A 19,458-nucleotide genomic window follows, 5' to 3' on the forward strand; every position below is an offset into this window, starting at 1 on the left:
AGTTCCCTTTCGGGGAACTCGAGCTGCGTCGAAACGCTGTGAGAACGCCTCTGCGTTAATGCGTCGTGAAGCGCCTGTAGAACCATTCCATCGGAAAAAAGATCGATCGTCGGCGTGATGACGTCATCGACCGGAAGCTATAAAACGTCCGTGAAAACCAACAGGAACTAGCTTCTGAGCCTTCAGCAAGCGATCTGTGTGAACCTGTCTGTCTATTTGGTGTTTTTGTCTGTCTATTGAAGAGTTTTTCCACCCTTTTTGTTAAATATTTCATATATATTAACAAAACAAAGAGAAAATAAAATAGATAGAGAATTATGGCGAGTGAAAGCAGTTTTAAGAGTTGTGTTCATCCCTGCCCACGTTACATCATGAGTGGGGATACACACTCTCTTTGTGTAGCCTGCTTGGGAGCGCAGCATGCCCAGGCAGCCCTCGAGGGGGCTGCTTGCGAGCACTGTGAGCGTATGCCACTGAGAACGCTGCGCTCCCGCCAGGCACTCTTTGAGGAGGGTGCCTCGGCTCGTGTTCCCCGCGGCTCTGGTCCCGCTGCCGCCGAGGCGGAGCGGAGGCTGCAGTCGTGGGGATCACAATTGGATGTTGCAGAGGGGTTAGAGACGGGCGCTGCCTTATCTCTGCCCTCACCTGCACCATCCAGCGGCTCTTCTCGGGGCATGGAAGCACGCATGGCGGTTTCTTCCCCCCCGAGAGAGTCGCCGGTGCTTCATCTGTCCAGCTCTGAGGAGGTGGACGTTGAAAGCATCGAGACTGAAGACTCGCCACTTCAGTCCCCTGCATGCGAGGAGCTCGTTGAGGTTCTGACACGAGCGGTGGCCAGGCTTAACATCGACTGGCCAACCGAGAGATACGAGGCAGGAAGTAAACGTGCAAGTAAATTAGACGAGAGATTCCTGCCTTCTCGCGCTTCAGAGCCTCAGCGGCGGGGCTTGCCGTTCTTTCACGACTTGTACACTGAGGTGGCAAGATCGTGGAAGAGACCGGCATCATACCGCGTTTTCAGCCCACAGACTTCGGTCTATAGTAACATCGCTGGGCTGAAACAGTATGGGTATGGGGAGATGCCAAAGGTTGAAGAGACGCTCGCGAGCCATCTCTCGCCTTCCTCGGCATCGTCCCTTAAAGCCCCGTCTTTGCCCACCAGACCTCTAAAAACAACGTCGGCGTTGGTGGGCAAAGCGTACTCGGCAGCGGGTCAGGCGGCTGCATGCCTGCACACTATGGCAATCGTGCAGGCATACCAGGCTGACCTGCTGAGGGATCTGGACAGTAGCGATGCAGTGGGGGGAGATATTATTACGGAACTTCGTTCTTCTGCCGATTTAGCTCTCCGGGCCACCAAAGAGACGGCCAGATGTGTGGGCCGCTCTATGGCAGCCCTGGTGGCCACGGAGAGGCACTTATGGTTGAACCCCACTGACATCAAAGAGAGGGAGAAAGCTTTTCTGCTGGATGCGCCGCTTTCTCCTGGAGGCCTCTTCGGTGACGCAGTCCATACTGTCACCGAGAGGTTCCAGGAGTCCAAAAAGCAAGCTGCGGCGCTCAAGCAGTTTCTCCCTCTCAGGGTCCAGGTCCCTGGGGCTGCTGCTGACATCAAGCAGCCCAAGCCGAGTACGAGCGCCTCGCACAGGGCAAAACAAAAACAGAGCGTCGCCACCCGAACTCCCCCTCAGCGCGGGGACGAGGGGCGGCGCTCTCAGACGAGGCCTTCGAGGGGCAGGGCTGATCTGAGGACAGTCCTGATCGCCAAGAAGGCCTCGTCGAAGCGTTCCTGACGCTAGAAGCGCCAGGACGCTGAGGGTGGTTCCCCCCGTAGGGAAACGGTGTTTACCCCTGCCGACGGTACCCGTTTTCCCTGCGGCACCCTTTGGGGGCCGCGCTGCCAACCCCGCCGCAATGCCGGGGCACAGTCGGTCTCCGCGGGCCACCTGAGGGTGGGCCGCCCCCTCCTCGGAGGGCAGGAGAAACAAAAAGGACGCTGAGGGTAGTCCCCTCCGAAGGGAAACGGTGTTTACCTCTGCCTACGGTACCCGTTGTCCTGCAGCGCCCTCTGGGGGCCGCGCGGCCAACCCCGCCGCAATGACGGGGCGCAGGCGGTCCCCGCGGGCCACTCGAGGGTGGTCCGCTCCCCCTTCGGGGGGCTCCCGAGCAGTCAAGTCAGTCGTTCCCTGCCGGTCCGCCGCTTCAGGGCACTGTGCTTGTTGCTCAAAGTACACCAGAGGCCAGCCTCGAGAGGCTGGTTCCCTTAATAGATTCTCTAGACGAGTGGAAACGTCAATCGAATATATCTCATTGGGTCCTGCAGCGGTGTCCTACCTACAGAGGTGGGCCCGGAGCAGGCTCTGGTAATGGTACAGGAAGTACAGACACTCCTGCAAAAAGGGGCTATAGAGAGGGTTTCCCCTCCCAGCAGGGAGTCTGGGTTTTACAGCCGTTACTTCATCGTGCCAAAGAAGGATGGGGCTTACGCCCGACATTAGCTTCCTTTCGGTCTAGCACTGTCACCCCGCACATTTACCAAGTGTGTGGATGCAGAACTGGCGCCGTTGCGTCTACAGGGCATCCGCATACTGAGGTATATCGACGACTGGCTGATTCTAGCGAATACAGAGCAGATGGCGGTTCAGCATCGAGATGCTGTTCTCGCGCATATGTCGAAGTTGGGGTTGAGGCTGAACGCCAAGAAGAGTGTGCTTTCTCCGGCTTAGAGAACCACTTTTCTAGGTGTGAACTGGGACTCGGTAATAATGCGGGCGCAATTATCGCCAACACGCATAGCATCGATCCTGGCAGCAGTCAAAGAACAGAAGCTAGGCCGGGCCGTCACTGTGAAACAGTTCCAGAAACTGTTAGGTCTCATGGCAGCAGCGTCCAATGTAATACCTCTTGGCCTACTGTACATGAGGCCACTGCAGTGGTGGCTCAAAACAAAGGGATTCTCCCCGAGGGCGATGCCTACGTGCTCTGGTCATGTGGGAAAACCCGGGGCTTCTATCTCAGGGTCCCGTGTTAGGGGCTCATGTTCGTCGCGTAACGCTAACGACAGATGCCTCTCTCACGGGCTGGGGGGGCGACCATGAGTGGTCGCTCATCCCAGGGTCTATGGCAGGAACATCAGCGGCACTGGCACGTAAATCGGCTAGAGATGCTCGCAGTGTTTCTTGCATTGAAACAGTTCCTGCCCGACCTCAGGGGCCACCATGTGCAGACAACACATCGGTGGTCGTCTATATAAATCACCAGGGGGGTCTGAGGTCCCGTCCGTTGGACAAATTGGCACATCGGATCCTCCTGTGGGCCCAAGGGAAATTGCTGTCAGTCAGAGCAGTATATATCCCGGGGGTCCTGAATCAGGAAGCAGACAGCCTGTCGAGGCAGGGGCCGAGGCCCGGGGAATGGAGACTCCACCCAGAAGTGGTGGAGCTCCTATGGAAGGTATATGGGAGCTATTTGCTTCGGCGGAGAGTTCTCACTGCCCGCAGTGGTTTCTCTGACCCATCCAGCCCCGCTGGGGTTGGATGCCATGGTACAGGGGTGGCCGAGGCCACCTCTGTACGCCTTCCCCCCGATTGTCTTGCTTCCAGGAGTTCTGGAGAGGGTACGCCGGGACGGGGCCCAGGTACTTCTAGTGGCTCCGTACTGGCCGACCCGAGTATGGTTTTCGGACCTGATATCTTTCCTGGAAGGCTCTCCGATGGAGATTCCGACCAGGAGGGATCTACTCTCTCAGGCGGGCGGGAGATTCCTGCACCCACGCCCAGAGATGTGGAAACTGTGGGCCTGGCCTCTGAGGGGGCTAGGCTCATAGAGGAAGGTCTCTCGGCCGAGGTCGTAGAGACCATCCTTCACTCCAGAGCTCCGTCTACGAGGAAACTGTACGTTTTGAAAGGGAAACTTTTCTCAGCATGGTGCAGAGAACGCCAGTGGGACCCAGTTAACTGCCCGGTTGGTACAGTGCTGGAGTTTCTGCAGGCAAGGTTCTCGGCAGGGTTGACCCCCTCCACAATAAAGGCGTACGTGGCGGCCTTGGGTGCCTTCCACGTCCCTTTGGGTGGAGTGTCTTGGGAAGACACCCTCTGATTACACGTTTCCTCCGTGGCACTTTAAGGTTGAGGCCTGTTATGCACTCGAGGGTCCCAGCATGGGACTTAGCCTGTGTTTTGCGGGGCTTGTCCGAGCCTCCGTTTGAACCCTTGGAGGAGGTGTCGGATAAGTTCCTCACCTCAGGACTATATTCCTTTTGGCTATTTCATCTCTCAAAAGAATAAGAGATATTCAGTCACTGTCTGTAGGGCCCTCATGTCTAGAGTTTGCGCCGGGGATTTCTACATCCCAGGCCGGGTTATGTCCCCAAGGTTCCTACGAGCCCATGGGGCCCCATTACTCTTCAAGCATTCTGTCCTCCTCCTTTCACGACGTCAGACCAGGAAGGATTAATCTGCTGTGCCCTGTTAGAGCACTAGATACTATGTCCACAGAGCTGCCCTGTGGAGGAAAACTGATCAGCTGTTTGTCTGTTTCGGGCCCCCTAAGAAGGGGCCCCAGTATCTAAGCAGAGGATGAGCAAGTGGGTGGTCGAGGCCATCTCACTTGCTTATGAGGCGGCCGGGCAGCAGTCTCCACTGGCTGTCCGGGCGCATTCAACCAGGGGTATGGCTGCTTCTAAAGCACTTTTGTCGGGGGCTTCCCTCCACGATATCTGTAACGCGGCCGGATGGTCGTCTCCTTTAACCTTTGTCAGGTTCTACGAACTAGACCTGGCATCTACTGTTGGGGCACAGGTACTCTCGTAACCGTGTGCGCTTCGGCTTCACACATACGAGACACTTGGTCCTATGGCGTTGTGGGTATAAGCGTTCTCACAGCGTTTCGACGCAGCTCGAGTTCCCCGAAAGGGAACGTCTCAGGTTACGTATGTAACCCTAGTTCCCTGAGGGAACGAGACGCTGCGTCGCTTTGCCATACTCCCGGCGTGTCCGTGATCACTTACTTCAGGCTTTATCAGAAGTTAGTTCCTGTTGGTTTTCACGGACGTTTTATAGCTTCCGGTCGATGACGTCATCACGCCGACGATCGATCTTTTTTCCGATGGAATGGTTCTACAGGCGCTTCACGACGCATTAACGCAGAGGCGTTCTCACAGCGTTTCGACGCAGCGTCTCGTTCCCTCAGGGAACTAGGGTTACATACGTAACCTGAGACGTTTTGTAAATGTACTATTTTTATTTTGTTATTATTATTATTATGTATTTATTTATTTAAATAAAATCGCTATAATTTACATAAAATACAGTATAATATACTAAAACAATCAATCCATCCTTTGGTATGCACAATTTATATTTGTTTACAGAGTTAGGACTAAAACGTTTTTTAAGATAATGAAAAACACATTCAAGTCAAACTTCTTATCAGAAAAAAAAAACCACTTGGAAAAAGAAATCAAAATCCCTCTGAATAATATCAACATCTATATATATACCAAACACTGTTAAAGACTGAACCTCAAGAGAGCGATGCGGTCGTCCATGGAGCCCACCAGAATGTCAGGATAATCATTCCCATCCATATCCATCCCTCCATTCAGAGAGTAGCCAAATGTCTGAAAGCCGCTGGGACCTAATGATTTCCCCTCTATCACCTAAAAGAAAGAGCATACAGTAAATCATCTGTTCTTATTCTCAAGGTCTACGGTCTATGATCACATAATGATATGAAACAGTATGTAACTGTAAAAAAATTAACTCCAAAATCCGAAATAAATCTGTTCCATACAAACCCAATGATGTTTAGCTTTACCTGGCTGGGTTCCTTTTTTATTCCATTTTTACTTCCCATAAATATAAAGACTTTCCCAGAGTCTTGGAAAGGAGCACCAACAGCAAAATCTGGATGAACAAATCAAGACACAAACCCCAGAACATGTGATGAACTCTCCATGGCCTCCAGATGGCAGCATTAGGAAACGAATCACATGAAACGAAATACTTCTTCATAATATATTATACAATACCATTTAAAAGTTTGCAGTTGGTAAGATTTTTTCAAATGCTTAGAAATAAATCTCATATGCTCACCAAGACTGCATTTATTCAACCAAAAATACAGTAAAAACTATAATATTGTGACATATTATTATAATTTAAAATAGCTGTTTTATATTTGAATATATTTTAAAATGTAATTTATTCCTGTGATCAAAGCTGAATTTTCAGCATCATTACTCCAGTCTTCAGTGTCACATGATCCTTCAGAAATCATTCTGATACGATGATTTGCTGCTTAAGAAACATTTTATTATTATTTCTTTAAACTCCAAACCTTTTGAACACTAGTGTAATTTTGAACATGCTCATGGAACATTTTTAAAAAGTTGTTTTAAAACAACTGAATCCTCATAATAGGCGTGCTGTATGCAGGTAGTACCTTGAAATCCGTCCTGATTGACGTCCCCAACTGCAGCAACAGCAAATCCAAACCCTGAACCTTTTTTACCCTTCAGAACCAAGCTGGCTTTTTCCCGGAAGGAACCGTTCTCGTTCATGAAGATATAAACCGCCCCTCCCTCCTCCTTGTAGCGGTCGAAGTAGAACGGCGCTCCAACGATCAGGTCGTTCCAGCTATAACAGCATGCAACCACACAAATGAAATGTCACGTCTAAATGACTAATGTTTATTTTCACAGAAGCTTTAGTAAAGAATGAGAAAGCTGCCATATAAATGCATTCATCCGTGGATCTGTTGATATGCCTAAGTATAAAGCTCAACAGGATCTTTGCATGGCATGGAGAAAGTTAGACATGCTTTGCTACTTCGTTTCAATTCACTTTTAAACTCAGTGAAGCGTCGTACAGATCAGTCTCTGTGATGATAACGGATTACTGGATATGCAAACAGTGATAGTGGCAAATATGACTAATATGATATGACTAGCGTTTTTTTTTTCTTTCTTTTTGATGATGATTAAATGGATCCCATTGAATTTCTATGTACAGACAAAACAAAAATTGAGATGTGTCCTTTTGAAAATGTAATCTGTATTGCCAAAAGTATTGGGACACCCCTTGAAATCTGTGAAAGAATGGGTCGCTTTCAGGAGATCAGTGTACAAGTACTGTTATCGTGATAGGTTGCCACCAGTGTGATAAGTAGTTCATTCATGACATTTCTTCACTACTGAATATTCCACGGTCAACTATTAGTGGTGTTATAACAAAGTGAAAGCAACTAGAAATAACAGCAACTCAGCCACAAAGTGGTAGGCCACGTAAAAATCACAGAGTGGGGTCAGCGCATGCTGAGGCGCACAGTGCGCAAAAGTCACAACATTTCTGCAGAGTCAATAGCTACAGACCTCCAAACTTTGTAAGGCCTTCAGATTAGAGAGCTTCATGGAATGGGTTTCCATGGCCAAGCCGCTGCAAAGCATCATATGAGGTGGTGTACAGCAAACTGCCACTGGACACTAGAGCACTGAAGACATGTCCGCTGGAGTAACGAATCACACTTCTCTTCTGACAATCTAATGGACGAGTCTGGGTTTGCTGGTTGCCAGGAGGCAACAGTATTTGCCTGGTTGCATTGTTCCACGTCTAAAGTTTGGTGGAGGGGGGATTATGGTGTGGGGTTGTTTTTCAGGGGTTGGGCTTGGCCCCTTAGTTCCAGTGAAAGGAACTCTTAATGCTTCAGCGCACCAAGACATTTTGGACAATGTCATGCTCCCAACTTTGTGGGAACAGTTTGGAGATGGTCCCTTCCTGTTCCATCTTGACTTGAGTCATGACCTCAACCCGATAGAACACCTTTGGGATGAAATAGAGCAGAGACTGCGAGCCAGGCTATCTCGCCTAACATTAGTGCCTGACCTCACAAATGCACTTCTAAATTTCCCATAAACACACTCCTAAACCTTGAGGAAACCCTTCCCAGAAGAGTTTTTTCTGATATAGTTGCAAAGGGTGGGCCAACTCTATATTAAACCCCAAAGATTAAGAATGGGATGTCATTAAAGTTCATGTGCATGTAAAGGCTGGCACCACAAAACTTTTGGCAATATAGTGTATCCTTGATTTGATGAGATATAAAATCAAATAAACATAAAATACTGAGATATTATAATAAAACTAACACTTTTAACAGATTAGCCATTTGCAGAACAAACAATACAGTGATTAAGCACAGTGACCTACTCATCATTGTTGAGGTCTGTTACTGCCAAGCAGCTGCCAAAGTATGACCCTATTTGTTCCCCTGGGATCGTCATCAGTGGGTTAAGAACGAATCCTTGTTTTTCTGCCAGGATCACTGAACCCTTGAAATTGTCTCTGGGAGCTCCCGTCACCACAGTGTACTCAGAGCGATCCAGTAACTTTATGTCCTCCAGCACAGAGTAACCTGAGGAAAAAGATGAGTGTTCTTAAACTTCTGTGTGCTTGTCATGCTACCATAAAGTTCATTTACAGTCAAGAGACTCTTTTGACAAAGAAGGAAAAAATTATCAAAATTTTGAGAGACAACATTTGACAGCAATTAAATAAATACATATTTAAACACAAAAACCGCATTATTAAACAATATTAAAATAATAATAATTTGTTGCAATTATATAGCACCTTTCTAAGTACTCAAAGTGCTTTAAATGGAAGAAGGGAATCTCCTCAAACCACCATAAATGTGCAGCATCCACCTGAATGATGCGAAGGCAGCCATATTGCGCCAGAACGCTCACCACACAACAGCTGATTGGTGGAGAGGAAACCAATCAGTATATGAGGATTATTAGGGGACCTAATTGGAGACCAATTGGAAAATGTGGCCAGGATGCCGTGGTTACACCCATACTCTTTATCGAAGTACACCACTATGACTTTTAAAGACCGCAAAGGGTCATGACCTTGGTTTAATGTTTCATCCGCAGGACAGTGCTTTTTGACAGTGCAGTGTCCCCATCACTATACTGGGGTTTTAAGATCCAGGTACTAACCAGGCTCAACCTTGCTTAGCTTCAGTGGGAAACCAGTCTTGGGCTACAGGATGATATGAACAAAACAATGGCACTGACATATTTTAAGATTGCTGTTAAAAGTATTGAAGATTATTCTATAATACTTTTTGCTATATAGAACGAAGACATAAAATGCCATGCAGAAAACTGCAAAGAGATTCATATCATTAAGTGAACCCTTTTGTAATGGTTTAATTTAAAGTGCCCCCTATTATGGCATTTTAAAGGTCTCCTATTATACGTTTACATGTATCCAAGAGCAAAAAACACTAGAATCTTCTCATTGTAAACATTCAGTATCACCTCATTTTTTCAAAGAGTTTGAAAACGGTTAATTTGAAGAGTCAGTCTTTAAAGCCCTCCTTTACTTGAGATTCTGATTGCTCTGATTGGTCAGATGGTCAAAGTCTGTTGTGGTTAGTCTACTGCTTACAGCGTGTCAGAAACCAAACGACTATCGCCGTATCTGAATTTCAGCTCCCGAGGCTTCGTCAGCACTTCATACACACGATAGCGTTGGTTTTACTGCTATTTTAAAGGATTGGATTAGTAAGGACTTTAATATAACTCAACTTTTATTTGTCTGAAAGAAGAATGTCATATACACCATGGGCTAATTTTAATTTTTGGGTGAACTATCCCTTTAACACTTTTAACAAATAGTCTGAACCGATTCACTAAAATTAATCAGACTTCCCAATGTTTCATATTTTATTGGGTTTTGTCTTACAATTTTACTCAGTGGAAAAAGTAAGTAGTTGCTCTATTTAGAAAACAACCAAGCTACTGGCACACTACTGAAAAACGTTAGTAGTTCTGTTACTTTTAGTTAGTTATATCCCAGCATGGTCAAGATGGTATTCAAAACCAAAAATCACAGTACATACCTATGTAGATGTTGAGCCTGTCCTCCCCTAGCCTACCGAAGCTTCTTTCATCGGCATCTCCGTCAAAATCTGCGTTGAGGCCTCTGCTTTTCATATGAACATTGCCTATAAGCAGAAGAATCCCTTTTATTAACAATATCACCCTCTTTTATGTGATAATAGAGAGCTGACACACACTAAAGAAGCCATGAAGCATTTGTTGATTTTCCTACTTGTTACTCACCCTGCCACACAAAGCTGCCAGGAGTCCCAAAGAACACATCGTTCTCCGTCATGCCCCCTGAGATGCCCATGTTACACATGCCCTCCAAGTTCTGGTCATAGTTGAAGTCACACAGCTCATAAGTGTCAGACTGCCAGTAATCAGTAGGGTCGTAGGTCAAGTCGTTGCCCCGCACGTAACATTTGCCCACCATACGCTGCTGTTCTTCGCCACCCAGCAGTTTTTTTACATAGCGATGACCACATGCCTGTCAACATGAAAGAAGAGATGACCATAAAGAATTCTGATTAATATCTGCTTTATTTATTTAAACCACAATTGCATATGCTTTCATTCATATTCAAATGCTATCATTTAATTTTTTTAAAGTTTATTCTGCTCACCAAGGCCGTATTTACTTGATCAAAAATCCAGAAAAAATCTAATATTGTAAAATACTATTTCAGTTTTCTATTTTAATATATTTTAAAATGTAATTTATTCATGTGATGTGATGCAAAGCTGAATTTTTCATCATCGTAACTCTAGTCTATAGTCACATGATCCTTCAGAAAATCAGGATTCTTTGAAGAATAAAGGTTCAAAAGAACAGTATTTATTTGAAATAGAAATCTTTTGTAACCTTAATAATTTTAACCATAAATGTCTTTACTTTCTTTTGATCAATTTAAAGGGACAGTTCACCTAAAAATGTAAATTCTGTCATCACTAGCTATGTTTTCATCCACCTATTTTTATGTACATACATTCTAAAAATGTACAGTATGTGCTGAGTCAGATAAACATTTTATCCGATAAGAAATAATGCGCATAAACTACAATGAAAATACACCTTTACTGAATAAATTCCTCTATGTGCAACAAAAAAGTCATGTAACTTTGTGATGGGATTGCATAACTGGACAAGCCACCTCCGAAATCAAGATAACTTAATTATCACAAGTAATATATTACATACAAAATTATTCTACACAGACTGGCTTCTCCTACTGCAGGAACTTTCATTTTCTAAGTGATATTTAGCAGACGTTTATAAGAAAGCAGTAGTTTTGTTCTCTTCAACTCACCTTACTTGAAAATGACAGGCAGGTGTGTACTTTAGGATGGGTCTGACACTTACAATTTTGTCTGTGAATTGTAAGCGTCTTGCCTTTGCAAGAAAAGTTTTTATTATAAAATAAAAGGGAATCAAAAATGCATCTCATCTCACCAGCACACGTCCTCCGTTCCTTTGGCTGGCCACGGTCACTCCCAGCCACATGCCCTCCACCATCCCTGTTGACTGCGCTAGAGGAGAAACAAACTCATTAGATAGAAACTTTTTTAGTTTGTGGTCTGACACTGTCATGTTGGAAAATGCAAGGTCTTCCCTAAAAAAGATGACGTCTAGGAGCATATGTTGTTCTAGAACTTGGATATACCTTTCAGCAGTGCTGGTCCATTTCCAGATGTGTAAGCTGCCCATGCCACACACACTCATGCAACCGCATACCATCAGAGATGCAGGCTTCTGAACTGAGTGCTAATAACAACTTGGGTTACCCTTTTCTCTTTTGTCCGGATGACATGGCGTCCCAGTTTTCCAAAAAGAATATTACATTTTGATTCGTCTGACCACAGAACAGTTTTCCACTTTGCCCCAGTTGACATGCATTATACGCACAATGGTTGAAGTTAAAAAATCTTCATTTGTGTTCTACTGAAGAAACAAACACACCTACATCTTGGATGCCCTGGGGGTAAGCAAATAAACATCAAATGTTCTTTTTTGGGTGAACTATCCCTTTAAGAGTGCTTTTGACCTACTAAATTAGGAATTACATATTTACTTCTATTTATTTGCAGTATGGTTAAAGTGTATTACTTAATGTATTGATAAGCATTTATGGTGAACAAAAAAAAAAGTAATTTCAATTGAAACTTGTTTATTTGTAATGATAAAGATTAATTACAGTACATTTAAACATATAAATATTAAACATCACTACAGTTAAAATGATAAACAGGCACTTTACACATGCTTTAGCATCAAATGAAGTGCTTTAAAACATGACAAAAGATTATTAAAGCATAATGATTTTAAATGTACTTTAAAGTAAAACACTGACATTATTAGACCACTTTTAAGTCCCAGAAAGATAGTAAGACATTGTTAAAATAGTCCATGTGACTACAGTGGTTTAACCTTGAAATTATGAAGCGGCGAGAATACTTTTTGTGAGCAAAAAATTAAAAAATAGTGACTTTATTGAAGAACTTTATTATTTTCTGTGTCATTCTCTTATGCTGTTGACGTAGTAAACACTGTGCAGCGCTTCCGGGTTCTAAGTCAGAACGTTGGCTCACTATTGGCCAGCTCGTGTCATCATCACATGCATGTGTTGTGGTGCTCATGTGAACAGCGTCTGCCAATTGACATCTGCGTTCAAACGTAGAACCCAGAAGCGCTGCACAGTGTTTACTACGTCAACAGCATAGGAGAATGGCACAGAAAATAATACGATTCTTCAATAAAGTCACTTTTTTTTTTTTTTGCGCACAAGAATTATTCTCGTCACTTCATAACATTAAGATTAAACCACTGTAGTCACATGGATTATTTTAACAATGTCTTTACCTCCTTTCTGGGCCTTGAAAGTGGCCGTTGCGTTGCTATTTATGAAGGGGTCCGAGAGCTCTCAGATTTCCTCCAAAATATCTGAAGATGAATGAAGTTCTTACGGGTTTGGAACGGCATGAATGTGAGTAATTAATGACAGAATTTTCATTTTTTGGTGAACTAACCCTTTAAGTCATGAGCATGTACTCTCTGTAAGTACACTTAAATTACATTTTATTAGTATTATATTATCTGCAAGTGCTGTGTACTTTTAAGATTTGAAGTACTCTACATGTGCACATTCAGTACAATTAAGTGCACTTCTTTTGCACAAGGGGAATGCCTCATTGTTACAGTCTGCTAGCTTGAGGGCAAGGACACTGAGGAAATAAGGAATTTGAAAGCTGTGACACATTTGCGATGAAAAGATATATGCTAGTCTTGTAAATATATTACCCATGAATTCAAAAGATATCAAATGCTACTTGCTTTAATACATTTTCTGAAGCAAAATTAGCTAGTGAGGTTGCTAAGGCATTGATGTGTGGTTGGTAAGGCTTTTTTTTTGCATACTTTATTCAACACAGAAAGCACTAAAGCTAAAAAGCTAACATGTACTAACTAAGCTAAGATAAGTCCATATTTTTTAAGTTTTATAACAGACTAGCTCTGCTCAAACCGCTAACTTTCAGGTTGCACAGACTTCCCCATGCTTCATGTGCTGAACGTATCATGTTATTTCTGAACTAAATACCTGCCTGCAACGTGAGCCAATCATGTTGACCTGGAGAGAGAAAGGCAGACTAGAAATGCAGGCAAAGGTCTTTTGAATAACCTTTGTTATTCACCACTTTCACCCAAGTTAGACACCACTCAGACAGGTGAATTTTATTGTTGCTGTGTTGAGGCTTGTTTTAACATCACTTGTGTTGTGTCATTCACTTGTGTGTTTGGAGCAGGGAATTTTGGTAATAGTCCAGGCTGTCTGAGCCCTCCAGATTATTATTTTTAGAGTGATATGCGGATATGAGACACATTATCTAATCTGTGAACAGAATGCCTTAAATTTTCATAGCCCTTTGAGCTACAGTCACACTGTGAATGGATATATTTGTCTTCTAAAGCTAAAACGACATTATAAAAAAAACATCTACACTATCATTCAAACATTTGGGGTCAGTAAGAATTTTTTATAGGAAGTATAAAATAAGGAAATTAATATTTGTATTCAGAAAGGACACATTAAATTGATCAAGTAACAGTGACATTAAAGACATTTATTCTATTACAAAAGATTTCTAATTTAAATAAATTCTGTTAATTATATTAATCAAAGAATCCTGAAAAAAAGAATCAGAACTTTTTTTAACATTGTTAATTATACACTGTAAAAAAAAAAAAAAGTTGTTTTTTGTTGGTTTAACTTAAAAAAGTAAGTAACCTGGTTGCCTTAAAATGGTGAGTTTATTAAAATTAAAAATTTGAGTTGATACAATGAAGGAAATTTGTTTAATAAATAGAAACTCAAAATATTATTGTATCTGAACCACATAAAAAATTTGATAAATCATGAAAATAGCACTATTTGGCATGTTTCACTGCGTCATCAGAACTAAAATACACACAGTTACCCAATATGCTTAAAAAATATTTTAATAATATTTTAATAAAGGTTGTCGAATCTCAAAAAGTGTTCATTGTATTAACTCAAAATTTTAATTTCAATGAACTCAAAATTTTAAGGCAACCAGGTAACTTTTTTTTCTAAATAATTTCTAAATAATTCAGATTTATGAAGGATCATGTGACTCTGAAGACTGGAGTAATGATGCTGAAAATTCAGCTTTGCATCACATAAATAAATTACAATATAATATATTACATATTCCATTACAGTAATAACATATTAAAATCGAAAACACTTCTTTAAATTGTAATATTTCAAAATATTATTGCTCTACTGAATGATATTTCACAATATAATAATGAAGCTTTTGGGAGCATAAGAGAATCATACTGACTCCAAACTTTATAGTGTATTTTATATATTAGCATTAAACAATTTTTTCTTCCCTTTTGAAGCATAGTGTTATGATAAGTAATATGAATACCTACGTGCACTGATGAGGTCCATCCTCTGGCAGTCATCCTGTTCAATAGTGACGGGACAATAATACACGGCTCCAGTTTCATTAATGTTGAATCTGCTGAGTTGGGGCTGGGCTTTCTCTTGGGGCGCTCCGACTAAGAGCCTACAGAAAAACAGCAAACTCTGAATGAAAGGCTTAGATTGATTTATACAACTAAAAACGATAATGACTGTAAAGACTTCTTTCATGTTACACCCTACATTTTATCTTTTCATTAATCCATTAAACTGAGAGGTATGTTACAATATGAAAAAAAATACACTATATTGCCAAAGGTTTTGGGATGCCTGCCTTTACTTGAACATGAACTTTAATGACATCCCATTCTTAATCCGGTTTAATATTGAGTTGGCCCACCCATTGCAGCTATAACAGCTTCAACGCTTATGGGAAGGATTTCCACAAGGTTTAGGAGTATGTTTATGGGAATTTCTGACCATTCTTTTAGAAGCACATTTGTGAGGTCAGGCACTGATGTTGGATGGGAAGGCCTGAATCACAGTCTCCGCTTTAATTCATTCCAAAGGTCTTCTATCGGGTTGAGGTCAGGATTCTGTTCAGGCCAGTCACGTTCCTCCACACCAAACTCGCTTATCTGTCTCTTTATGGACCGACGCTTTGTGCACTGGTGCGCAGTCATGTTGGAACAGGAAGGGACAATCCCCTAACTGTTCCTGCAAAGTTGGGAGGATGAAATTGTCCAAAATGTCTTGGTATGCTGAAATACTAAGAGTTCCTTTCACTGGAACTAAGGGGCCAAGCCTGAAAAACAACTGACAAACCCAGACTCGTCCATCGGATTGTCAGACAGAGAAGCGTGGTTCGTCACTTCAGGGAACACGTCTCCACTGCTCTAGAGTCCAGTGGTGGCGTGCTTTACTACATCAGTACTTGGTGATGTAAGGCTTGGATGCATCTGCTCAGCCATGGAAACCCATTCCATGAAGCTCTCTACATATTGTTCTTGAACTAATCCGAAGGCCACATGAAGGTCTGTAGCTATTGACTCTGCAGAAAGTTGGTGACTTCTGCGCACTGTGCACCTCAGCATGTGCTGACCCCGCTCTGTGATTTTATGTGGCCTACCACTTTGTGGCTGAGTTACTGTTGTTTCCAATTGCTTCCACTTTGTTATAACACCTCTAACAGTTGACTGTGGAATATTCCGTTTTGAAGAAATTTCATGAATGGACTTATTGCACAGGTGACAACCTATCATGGTACCATGCTTGAATTTACTGAGCTCAGGAGAGCGACCCATTCTTTCACAAATGTTTCTAGAAGCGTCTGCATGTCTAGGTGCTTGATTTTATACACCTGTGGCCACAGAAGTGATTGGAACACCTAAATTTAATGATTTGGAGGGGTGTCCCAATACCTATGGCAATATAGTGTATCTAATGTTAATTTAGTTTTATCACAGCTTGAACCAGAATTTTGTATACTTCCTGATTTGGATCCCAATGAGGAAACAACGGATAACCCCCAGCACACAAACCACTAATACACCTAAAAACGTGACCATAGGGAGAAAATTCTGAAGTATCTGGTCTAGAAAATCAACAAAGAAAAGGAGGATTAGAGAAGGCAAACAAGCCCAAACCTGAAATGAAAGGTGCAGAGACCTTTTATTTTCTCTCCTTCCCTCTAGCATGCTGTATGAGACTGGGCTGAGGATAAAGTGATTCAATAAAGTGGCAGAGATGCCCTGTAACCAAACACCTGCCACCATGGCATTTGATCTAATAACATACTAGAACAAAACTGCACCGGTTTTGGACCTACACAAGTATCAAAAAAGCAAAGGACACAAATGTGCTAGCAAGCTGAATGCAAGATTTATTAATAGTGTTTGCTAAAGGTCCTTTCGCATGACTCTGGGCTTTAGAGTCATGCATTGCTTTGGCCTTCACAAAAGGGTGTTTTTTTATGATGTTGCTAGCAAGAAAGTGTAACTGTAACTGTAACATCCAGGCATCCTCCAACAACACCAGTGGAAATGAGTTTAGCATGTTATTAAGAAACATTTCAATAAAATGTACACAATCCGCCCCACCCCCCAAAAAATAGGTTGACAGCCTATTATTAACAATCAATATTAATTATCGATTCCTAAACCCCAAGATCAGTCTGTGCTGTTTTTAGTTGATGCATGAACAAAGGTTACAAACTAGACTTACATTATTTGTAGTAAGCCTCCCATCCAATAATCACAATAAGTTCTATCAAGAGCAATGCAAATCAGCATCTGGTTTAAGACGTGCTTTAAGACGTGGTGCAAACATTACTATGTTAACTTTCTCCTTCTGTGCTGCCAACCACAACATATTTGCCCTTGGAGAGAAGAATTCGGCTTTTGCACTGAGAGTGTGTGAATGATGTCATGAGAGACAGGGAGCTGTTTCTGAGCCCTGAGGACACTCTCTATCACCAGGTGTCACGGCAGTGATCTTAGCAAGAACAGTTTGGACTTGTGGAGTTGTAAAACTCAAGCTCATGCCTCACTGATAGTAAAGGAAAAACTAGTGTGTGTCCGCTTTTCTTAGACAAACTGAGGTGCCGCATCTACTATCTGGGATCCTTTCTTATTTTAGAAAAGCATGAGTGAAAAGGGACTTTCAAGTGGACGTCTGTGGAAGACATTCCATTCTGAGTATCACTGATACAGTGACTATGGCCACCATAGATGGCAGCTGAAGCTGTGGAGTGCAGTTTGCTCATGTTCAGACAAGACCCCCACAGTAAAATGGCATTACAGGAATTTTTCACAGGTGAGAGAACTGAACCAAACCGGCACTAAGTCATGAGTAATATTTGTCAGTGGTTTTTGCAGGAATGACTCTCCTCCCCAAACTTAGAGTACCTGTCTCATACTAGCACCGATACCCTGATGCTTACATTAGTGTTTACACTGAGCAAACCACAGAACAGAGGGAGGAACACTTACAGAAAATCACTGAAACAACAGCAGAAAAGCTCTGCTGGCAACTGGATTTCCAAAAACACACCTAAATACAGAGCCCCAAAGGGTAGAGGTGGACTTTTTTTTCCTAAAGCATTTGCGTTCTCCTGAGAAACTTTGCGTTATCTTGCTAAACTTTTGTGTTGTCTTGCGTTCAGACAAACACTTCCTGTTTAATGTCTTTCTGGCAGTGTTTCATTCAGACAGCTCCATAGGTTAACAATGGAGTGGTTCATGGAGTTTTACTTTCACTATTTGGACATAAGTATAAAGAAATACAGTCAGTGCTTAGTTCAAGGGGTTCAGTAAAGTTGGCTATGTACAGATTCAAATCAATACATTTATTTTTTTATTGATTTTCCTAATTTTCCTCAAAATGAGCCCTATAATATAAATTGATCTCTATGAGCAGGCAGTCAAAAGGGAACAACCACAAAATGCAAAACCCAACATTACTACAAAAAAAAAAGTCATCACTACATTAAAAAGTCATTCAGTTCACACATCAATGGTCTCCTATTGGTCGTACTACAGCACTTAGTTTAAAATGTGCTTTTTCATAATTTCATTTCTTTTATTATGACAAATATATAAAAAACTTCACGGTAATGTATATTTTTCATATTGAAAAGTCATACAAATTATGAAAAAGCACATTTCAAATTAAGTGCTGCAGTATGACCAGTAGGAGACCATTAATGTGTGAACTGAATTTGGTGACACTGCAGTGTGTAAAATTGAAGTTGACAACAAATTCAGTTCAGACATCTCTGCTCATGCAGTGAAAAGCATGTTTACAATGAAACTGGGTTGCATTTTTCACATAAAGCTATTGGTATGCTCTGAGTAACACTGTAAATTGTAAAAATGTTTTGTTAACTATGAAAAACAACAAGGGATGAAAGTCCAGAAACATTTATGCCTGATTAAACTACCAAATCAAGGATATATATTTAGTTATATAAGTCACATGATCAAGGCAAATCAAGGAGCCATTAGGTGTGTGTGCAACCTCAAGTGGCACTGTACAGACTGATCAGTGTATGGCATCAAAATGGCTCGGTACTTTGATGTCTGCAGAGGTCTGCTGTAAGTCGAACACACCTAATGTTCAAAACAACTCATTGTTTTGGTATTTTAATCAGGTTTCAGGCCTCATTCATATTTGGAAATAAATATGATATGAATCAGACATGTGCATTTCCGGCTGCCATGTAAGCGGAGAGATCGAACATTCCCTTCAATGCGAGTCGTATGTCATTGAAAAAGCGACGGTGGTGAATGACATCAAATAAGGTGGACACCAATAGTGATCAACATGACTTTTCAATGGCCCAAATGGAGGACGAAGGCTCAACACAGTGTTTTGCTGACCTTTAAAAATGGTGCAGAAAGCAAAAGCTTGTGTTATCTTTTTGTCTGTGTCCATTGCAAACTGCGCTGTTTTTACTCCTTCTCGGCTCAAGCTTTTCCGGGTCAGTGCACTATCTTTGGTTGTTTTGCCAAGTGTAAATGCAGATATTGGATATGGTTAATTTTTAAAATAAGATGTAATCTGGTCGTCAAAAAAAAAAAATCATATATTTTCAACAAATGCAATGTAAATGTGGCCTTA

General features: G+C 42.4%; 1 protein-coding gene across 2 annotated transcripts in view; it reads right to left on the reverse strand.

Annotated features, from left to right (window-relative positions):
* itga3b (integrin, alpha 3b) overlaps positions 1–19,458 on the reverse strand; it is a 58,883-nt gene that overhangs the window by 19,831 nt on the left and 19,594 nt on the right. For both annotated transcript variants that reach the window (XM_067430145.1, XM_067430146.1), the window contains exons 2-9: positions 14,847–14,983; positions 11,343–11,419; positions 10,133–10,379; positions 9,910–10,014; positions 8,208–8,412; positions 6,445–6,638; positions 5,818–5,906; positions 5,523–5,659 (exon numbers count right to left, since the gene is read on the reverse strand). In XM_067430145.1, coding sequence (XP_067286246.1) covers positions 5,523–5,659; positions 5,818–5,906; positions 6,445–6,638; positions 8,208–8,412; positions 9,910–10,014; positions 10,133–10,379; positions 11,343–11,419; positions 14,847–14,983 — 1,191 coding nt within the window. The remainder of the gene's footprint in view (positions 1–5,522; positions 5,660–5,817; positions 5,907–6,444; positions 6,639–8,207; positions 8,413–9,909; positions 10,015–10,132; positions 10,380–11,342; positions 11,420–14,846; positions 14,984–19,458) is intronic.

Source organism: Pseudorasbora parva, chromosome 21, assembly GCF_024679245.1.
Source record: "Pseudorasbora parva isolate DD20220531a chromosome 21, ASM2467924v1, whole genome shotgun sequence".
In the NCBI taxonomy this organism is placed as follows: Eukaryota; Metazoa; Chordata; class Actinopteri; order Cypriniformes; family Gobionidae; genus Pseudorasbora; species Pseudorasbora parva.